This window comes from Colias eurytheme, chromosome 11, assembly GCF_061535395.1.
Source record: "Colias eurytheme isolate Ceu_HAF_F1 chromosome 11, ilColEury1 Martin Lab GWU primary, whole genome shotgun sequence".
NCBI lineage: Eukaryota > Metazoa > Arthropoda > Insecta > Lepidoptera > Pieridae > Colias > Colias eurytheme.
This window is the reverse complement of record NC_142990.1, coordinates 2,774,801-2,784,081: the sequence shown is the minus strand read 5'-3', so window position 1 is coordinate 2,784,081 and position 9,281 is coordinate 2,774,801. Positions and strand designations below refer to the sequence as shown.

Below are 9,281 nucleotides of genomic sequence, written 5' to 3'. Positions count from 1 at the left end.
TTGTAAGCCAAAATAAATGTTTTGCAAAACATAAAAATAGGTAAATATATCATTTGAAAAATATACACCATTAAAGTTTTATTGGATTGTCTATTTAAAGTTATCATTATAATTTATAAATATAATTTATATTTAAACAATGCTCAAAGCTAAAATAATTTTTATTTGTTAAAACCACATAAGTCACTTTAAAAAATAAAGTGAAAAATTACACGGTACACATTTTGAAAATATATGAGATTTAAGCTGACATTGCTGTTAATACATTGTTAAAGTTATTTTTAAACCAAAAAACTAGATAGAGGCTTGCCAATTGATATGGATACATCTTTAGTTATAATAAGACAAGTAAAATACATAAATAAATTTAAATAGTAAAATACTTTAGTTAAGGATGTTGACCAAATGTTAACGATATTGTCCGAACACAAGTTTTCTTATAGTAACAAATACGTATCCTATTCATTATCTTTTGTTTTAATTTCAATTCTTTGACAGTATTATATGTCTATGAAATGTTATTTGAAAGTGAACTTTAAGATCATTTACACAAAAGCGTATTTTCTATGTCGAGTTTATGCTTGATTTTGAATGCGCATAACATTTTTAGTATTCAAATGCTTTTTGTTCGCACAAAATCTCTATAGTTGTTTATTATTCTATAAATGACTAACTACTTACTTATCTAGAATGTTCTTTAATGTTTGTGTTAAATGAAACTTGAAAAATGTTTTGAAGATATTTAATTGATTCTTTGTGTAGTTGGTCGGTACATAGTCAAGAGAAAGGACAGAATTCAAGTAAATAGAACAATTTAGAAAATTTATTTTGATAGATACAAATATCTAAGGACCAATGAAAGCATTAGAATGATTTAACGCGCACATTTTTTCAGTTAATTTTCTACCTCATAATGTATTTTTATTTTACAATTTATAGATCCTTTCAGTCCTTTCTATTTGTCTATGGTCGTTATTAAAAAAAATGTAATTTTCGAAAAAAAAAATTGACTGGGTGGGTAAAACATTTAGATTTTTTTATTATGACTTAAATGACAATTTGCAAGCAACATGTACAGTTTATATGACTTTTTTATTTTAATTTATTTAGCAGTTTGTGATTATTTTGTTTTCTTTATTATAATTATTACAATAGCGAGTATTTTACGTATAAGTATTGATGATTTAGTAATAATTGTTACATTATTTAATGTGTTGTTATAATACGATGTTTTTACCCATTAGATCAATTTTTGAACTTCAATAATTCATATCAATAACTATGAACTTAATAATTTTGACATTTAAACTTAAAGATCTGCACTATGTCCTTAGCCCAATGTAATGATAATTTACGTAATAAAATATTAAATTATTTGTTTTAGTAAGAGTTTATTGTATTTATATTTAGATGAAATTTTATTAGAAAAAGTTTTATATTTATTAGTGTTTTAAATCGTGCTCATGTTGAAGTTTCCTTTCTAGCTATATTTTGTATTACTAGTGTTTAAAATAAATTATTATTAATAATTATTTTGACATAGTTTAATCTGTGCCAATTAACTTAATGAAACAAACATTCTGTTACTAATTATTCTTGTCTGTTATTACAAACTAAATTATTTTAGTCGTATTTTAACTGTTTTTTGGAATTGTTTTGTTTAAGTAACTTATTTTTGTTGAAAGTCAATGGAGAAATTTATCCTTTCTTTACTCTGTTTGTAAACGAAATTGAGTACGACTAAATAATATGTATTTAGTTTTTGAAAACAGCATTACTATAATCGGATTAAAAAAAGATGTGTGGCACTCGGGGACTGCCGCGGTAAAGCTATTGCATGCTATGCCTTCAAGCCACACCTCCGAGCCCGTCGGAGTGGGGAGCGTGAGGTTTTTTCGTTACGGAATTTCTCGATTCGGTCCCCGCGCTCAAATCCCGCGATAGAAGCTATGCAATAGCTTAATAAATTTAATACTATTCAATTGTATTAGTATAATTTAATCTTAAAAGAATTTAGTAGAATTTTTCTAGTCCGTGCAGAATATTAGTCTTTCTGGACATAACTAAGACTCAAATATTTTTATATCTATACATTTATTTGTTCCTTTCGCTTGCCAGAATTAAAAATGCTTCAATTACATACGCTTGAACTGCACAAAATAGACTAATTGTATGAAAAATGTCATACAACTTGTATTAATATAATTAATTTAAAATAATATTTAAGCACAAATAATAATAATTTCCCTTGATTGGTGCTTAGGCAATTTGCTCGAATTTTATTTAAGTAGCATAATTTAATATGTATATGAATTTAATTTTAACGTATTAACTTTTCGATTGAGACATTTCGTGTACTGATTTAGTTTGTTTTTGATTAAATATTGAATGAGTTTTTTATTTTTATTTTATTTGACTAACATGTGTCATCACACTATGTGTACTAAAACTTTATTTCTTATGAAAAAAATATAAGAATTTATATTAAGTAAATGATCACATCGTTGTTGTTAATATTGTAAATTATGAAATTTCGGCTTTATGCCGTAGCGTGTATAGGTCGTAAAACCCCATCATATAGGGAAATTTATACGTGTCCACATATTGTAAAGAAAACAATGATTTTAACAAATGATAACCACATAATATTGTTAGTGACTTATAGATTTCTCATCTTGATAATCAAAGCCCACTTTATTTATCTGTGGACAAGTTTCGGTCGCTTCTAGTTTCTAGTAAGTATAAATAGATATATTATTAGGAATAAAAAAGCCGTAGGTTAAATGAAGGCTGTGAAATTAATGTGAATAATCCATCTGCTAATATTTCAAATACCAAGTCGGTTAGTAACGACTCCTTGAAAAATTTAGTTGCTATCATAATATTATGATAAACCTTCACGTTTTTGCCTTGTTCATCTATATAGTAATACTTACTTATTGATAATGCTTGAATGAATTTCGATTAGTGTAAGCTTTTTAAGTATAAAGGTAGATACTACCTGTAAATTTAAAATACGATCCAAGACGTAATTGCCTGTATAAATATGATAGGCGCGGAAAATATTAGGTTGCTTGACTTGGGAATGTTCTATGTGTTTTTTACAATTCCCATTGAACATCTGTATTAAATATTTTTTTATTATTATAACGCCTAACAAAAGGCGCCAAATTGCTTGTATTATTGATTTTTTTCAACACCCTACAATTTTATTGTACCTAAATGACGACGCTTTTGGCCGGGAGCCAAATTTGTAAAATGAGCCGAAGCTGTAGGCGACAGCATCTAATTATTTAACATAATATGCTTTTGAGAATGGAATTTATACAGTGTTTTAAAGAATTAAAAATTGCGACCAGGTACATAGTTTAATTTGACAGCGCATCTCATTGCTTATTTAAACTGAAATATAGCCTTCATGAATTAGATATTTTAACGGATTTTCAAAGAGAAGCTTATTAGCGGATTATTATAAAATAAATACCTGTAACTGTATCCTCCTTGCACTATTTTAATTAGCTTACCTAACTTATGCCTTAAGTATCTATGACCGTAGACCTGAAATACGAGCCTTCTTCCAAATGTATATTTGTAGAGAAGAAACCTGTTTATATTATGAATTGTTTGTAAATATTTCCTAATATTAGATATTTACCTTTAAACAAGCACTTTCCACTGTAACTTTGCTTGATATTATAATTCGCAATTAGGCCTTTTTATAATCTTTCTACATTTAGGAATGCTTCATAGTTAATATTTTTCAAATATACACTTTACTTATATATATATATAAATATTAAGGCAGAGCAAGGCTTCTGGGTAGTTTAATTTTGCTAATCTCTTGTTAAATATTGTGATCGAGGCGTTCTGCGTTAAAATGTACGTGCAAATAAAAATATACAGCAAAAATATTATATAAGTATTAAGTAACCTATTTTGTCAGACATTTTGGCGCAAAGTTCTTCAACAGATTATAAACTTGTCTTAGAACAATTTTTTTGTACAATGTATTATAAAAAAAATGTTGTGTGGTTTTATGAAACCACAGTAAAAGTGAAACTTTCCGAACACTGCTTTATACCTACTCGGCAGCCGACCGTCACGCGACATGCGCTACACAGACCTAAAAGTTTGAGACGATGTAATAAAAGTTTCACTTTAAAAATAAAAAGAATAAATCTAATGTTTTCTATGTGTTAGTTCTGTCACAACTAAGTTACAAAGCTTTTTCTTTACTTTAACAGAACCCTTCTATACTTTTATTGTTAAAAAAATATTCACACTGTTATGATGCGCTATATATATAGAGATTCCGTATCTACTCTACTTTTAAGTCTATTTCTGCACACAGGTTTTGGTCTAACAAAGTTCAGATTATTTACTATTTATTATACTGCAACAGTCTATTAATTATATTTTTGTAATATTATTATATTTAGCATAAAAACTTGTTTTATATTATATTTTATTATGTACTTATAAATAGGTTCTGCGCACTAATGTTAAGTTAATGTTAAGTAAAATGAAACTTGTTTATGTCATAAGAAAAATTGTATTTTACACTTAATTAAATATATTAGACACCGTTCAATCTCGCATATATACTTGTTCATATTTATGTAGGCCTAATGTTTCTATATTCCTGTTACTTCACTAAAATTGCCAAACTATCCTTCCTATTTATAAATTCTTATTAATCTGTTATGTCTTTGCATAATGTTAAGACTATCTTATAAATATGGTGACCATCGTGTGTATATGAACTTAATTTAATTTTAATATATATACTTTAATATATGTATGAGATAACCATATTTATAGGATAGAAGGAAAACTAGAAAGGAGTAATTGTTTTCTGGAGCGATGCCACTGTAAATTATAAAAGAACAAAGAACAACATTACTAGACTCCTTGTAATAGTTACTATTTTGCATTTTGTTAAATTTACAGTCGTGTTCAAATAAATTTTTCAAAAAATTCTTAGTAACGTTTTTTATTTAAATATCACCTTATATTTAAAAAATGTCCACAAATTTCACATTTTATTGAAGTTTATATGGCTTGGCACTAATTTCGAAATATAATTACACTTTGTCGTTTTCAAGCGCCTCTGAAGGCGATATGGGCTTAGCGCCGAAGGGGTACAAGTCTATACTCTGGACGTGAGCCCGCACCGACACTCCTGGAGGAATTCCAAAATAATTGTTGCCAATGTTTTTAATAATTGTCGATCCGGGCTTGCTATGGTGTACATTAAATCCTACAGCGAATTGTGGTTTATTTTTGTCGGCTTCAGAATCGTCTTCGTCTTTAAAAAATGGGGCTTGAGAAGGCTTTAGCGGTACGTAAGGTTTCTTCGTCGGCCTAAAAGGTTTGCTGGTCGGTCGCCAAGGTTTGCCTGCAAGTTGTAATTGTTACTAAGTTCGTGCGCTAACGCGGTGCTCTTGTGCCGAGGTGATGGTGTAATAAAAACCAGTTGGGTTGTGAACAACAATTTATTGCGATCAAGCAATTTTAAACTCATTCCAAGCTCTCTCTCATTCAGTGCAATTTAATTGAATATTGTGATCTTGTTTTTAACATTTAAAAATATCATTCGTTCTTTCCTTACTAAAAGAACGGCGACTCTTCGTGTTTGTATCGTCATGATAAGTTATCAAAGCCACGGCTTAATTACTAAATACAAGATCACCAACGTCAATTGTTTTCTATCGGTGCTATTCATCACCTGGTCCTTTGCTTGGTTTTACGCCTCCAAAACTGGACGAATCTTGGTCAACGTAGCTTATGTCTCCACTGTCTGTTTCTGGTCTAAGGGGTGGTGCTTGACCGTAACTATCAGATCCATTGAGGCTGTCTTCAGAACTACTAACGCCTGAACTAGTATCGCTATCAGGTCTGTCTGGTTCGGAGGTGGGGAACGGCGGTGGTTTTACATGTCCTGATGCAGCTGTACCGTCTGGACCTATAAATGATTGATATTACCGTAACATGAAAAAACTGTCTACACACTTCAACTCTATCCACTCAATTTAAATTTGATATCTGAGGTATATTCATTCTACATTTTAAAAGTAATTAGAGTTCTTGAATTATGCATCAGGATTTTATTTTTACTCACTTTAATAAGAAGTGGAAGTGATTGAATTTGAAAATTTCACTTTACGTTACTGAGAACAATTATGTTAACTACCGGTGTAAAGGAGAATGGGCAAATTGGGCCTGAAACTTGGGCTAAGACCAATACACACGAAATATTGTTTTTGTGATAGATCATTACACATACCTAACGAAAAAAATAAAATAAAAAAATAAATCGACCGGGTTCTTGTACAGTCAAGGCAAAAAGTTTTATTTATTTTGCGCACAATAACGGTGTTTTTAATTCGAGTGAAGTAAATATAAACCTAAATGTCATTTGAGTGACTGAGTTTAACCATAAAAAACGTCCAACTACGTTGAAATATAATAAACACGGTATAGGTACCTGTTACAAAACATAATATTAGTGTATTTTGGTTATTAGAAGGCTTCAGATTAGTACGTCTTTGTAAGTGAAAGTGAATAGGAGTAACATAAAGATATTGTCATCGTCTTGCAACAGTTATTAATTGCAAAAAATAGTATACACAAAGTAATAAAACTTGATGTGACTGTACAAAAACCCGGTTGATTATTTTTTTATATATATTTTTCCCGTTATGTATGTGTTATGATCTATTATAAAATCAATATCTCATGTGTATTGGTCCAACTCAAGTGTTCAGGCCCAACTTCCATAGTAAAATGCCCATTCTCCTTTCTATACTTTATTCTTTTCTGAGAATGTGAGCATAAGAGAACAATTTAATTTAAGCAAAAACATTCATTCTTCGTCTTACATACCTTTAAACACGTCATCACTGCCTTCATCATTCGGCGCATACGCGGGTGCTACGGAAGCTACGACGGGTCCAACGTCATTGAACGCTGGATCATACTGGCTCGGTAGCGTCGGGAAGTAAGATGGAATGAACGGGTCATTACTATTCTTCACTATACGGTAGCCGATGCCAGGTCCGGCTATGTAGTGTACCGTTCTGAAAGTGTAAAGATTCCAATGAATTCATGTTAGGTATTGTTTAGTTACAGTTATTTGGACAATTGTCTGTTTTCGTCTGGCAATTATACATGCCTGTCAAAACTGTACAATAACGTGAGATACATAAATATTAGGATTACCTTTGGACTCCTTTATCGTCTAAGAAGCTATAAGATCCTCTGACGTTGCCGCGGGAATCGCTGCTTTCCGTTCGTCTTTGGTCTGGTCCAGCAGATATAAATCTAAATATAAGTTTATCAGTTAGATTTGTGAGGTCAACTTTTATTATAATCTTTATTAAATTTTCATTACAATTTGACATTTTTTTATTTAAGTACTAATAGATTTTTTTATATCTAAGTAGATATAGATCAGCAAGTGCTGATTTTACAATTCCTTAAATTTAGAAGCTTATCTTATAAAAGACGCTAATTCATCTATAGGACAATGACTGTAACACACGAATAATATTGTAATAAACTGAATCTGTCACCTGTATGAGCCATCCAAACCTCGCTGTACGGCAGTTTTGCCTCTAGGGTTTTTCTCGTTCCGTACTAACGGTGCTCTATGGAAAGGACTTCCGATATTCCGCGGTGAGTCAGGGAAAGCAGACGATACGTGGAAGCCACTGTCCCTACCAGCTATGTACGATACGTCATGTCGTTCGCCGATATCGTCGACGAATGAATAGTGGCCTGAAATGTTGTTTTATTGTAGTCACGTAATTCAAAGCCCTATATTGCTCTACCAATAATTATTAGAAGCATGTTTACAGAATTTGCTCACAATTGAAGATTTACTTCAAAAAATATAACACGTTATAAATACTTTAATTCTAACATCTTTATTAACATCGCGTAATTAAAGAAAAATGTCAGGTATCATTAGTGATAAACAAATTTTTAAGTAATAGGTTGATATTTCTTTTTACAATGAAAAATCTTTTATTAAATGAAGATTATATTATCTATTTACTATTTACCTTTAACATCCCCTCTGCTATCAGCATTTTCATTTTTGGAGTAAGTTCTCGTGTCGATTTTGTAAGAATAACTCGGATCTTCGTTGGGATCGAAGTAGGGATCGTCTTTGTTTCCAATCGGCCCTCTTGGCCGCTGGTCGAGATCAATTTTTCTGTGAACATTTGGACCTTTTGCGCGGAATCTGGAAATAATCACGTATTATTTAACATTTATGTAGTACGATCGCGAAGTAGATTTTTAATGAGTTGCTAAAGAATCTGAAAAAAATAATTCTTCTGCAAGATACAGTTTGTACTACGTAGTTAGGCACATATTGGTGTTTCCTAAGTTTTCGATTGCTAGAATTTTTTTTTCGGATATTCATCATTTAGATGAAAATTTTGTCAATAAATAATTATATAAGAATGAATTCCATTGTTTTGCATAATACTTTATTAAATTACGATACCTAGATACCATTCGGATAGTACTTTTATTTATTTATTATTGTATCATATTGTATCCGTAATTGTACTTCTCTCTGTGGTGCACAATTAAGTATTTTTGTTTGTTTGTTACTTATTATTATGGATAGTATTTACCTAGTAATATAATGAAATGTAACTCACCCTCTAGGACCAGCAGTATAAATAGTTTCCTTAATTTCTTCAGTGCCGGGTTCCCGGGACCCAAACCTGCCTCCTACCACCCCGTTGGCATTACCACGAGCTAGGTGGTAGCTGGCTCCTCGATCTTTGTTAGCGTATCTATTATGTGAATGAAAAGGTGAGTTTGAAAAAAATATAAATGTATAAATACTGTAACACACGAATAATAGATCATCATGCTAAGCTCTACTATGTTAAGAAAAATAAATAAAAAATGCAAAATTGAAAAAAATAAGATTATCTTTTCCTTTTTAGAACCCTTTTCACATAATTACGAAAGTACAACAAAATAAGGAATTGTTATTTCTGCTCAATTGCTAAAAATACATCCAAGGAATTTATTAAGGAAGAAAAATTAAAACATAGCACAAAAATTAACGTACCCGAAATCAAAAGAACCGTCCGTGTTCACACTGTTATATTCTCCATCATTTGTCCTAGCCTTCCCCGGGATAACTTGAGTCCTGGCCAACGCACACACACACAACACACGTATACACAATGTCCTGAACATGTTCACAGATCAATAACACATTATTTGCTAGAACTAAAAGCTTGCGAGGTTGT

The 9,281-nt window shown here is 30.8% G+C and overlaps 1 protein-coding gene across 1 annotated transcript; it reads right to left on the bottom strand.

Moving 5' to 3' along the window:
• Positions 1 to 4,975: 4,975 nt before the first annotated feature.
• Positions 4,976 to 9,281, bottom strand: Cpr73D (Cuticular protein 73D). Its single transcript, XM_090107306.1, has 8 exons — positions 9,098 to 9,281; positions 8,676 to 8,813; positions 8,067 to 8,248; positions 7,575 to 7,779; positions 7,222 to 7,323; positions 6,886 to 7,079; positions 5,729 to 5,965; positions 4,976 to 5,398 (listed from the first exon to the last, which is right to left on the bottom strand). The coding sequence occupies exons 1-8, from the start codon at positions 9,226 to 9,228 to the stop codon at positions 5,085 to 5,087; spliced, it is 1,503 nt and encodes a 500-aa protein (XP_089963432.1). The 5' UTR covers positions 9,229 to 9,281; the 3' UTR covers positions 4,976 to 5,084.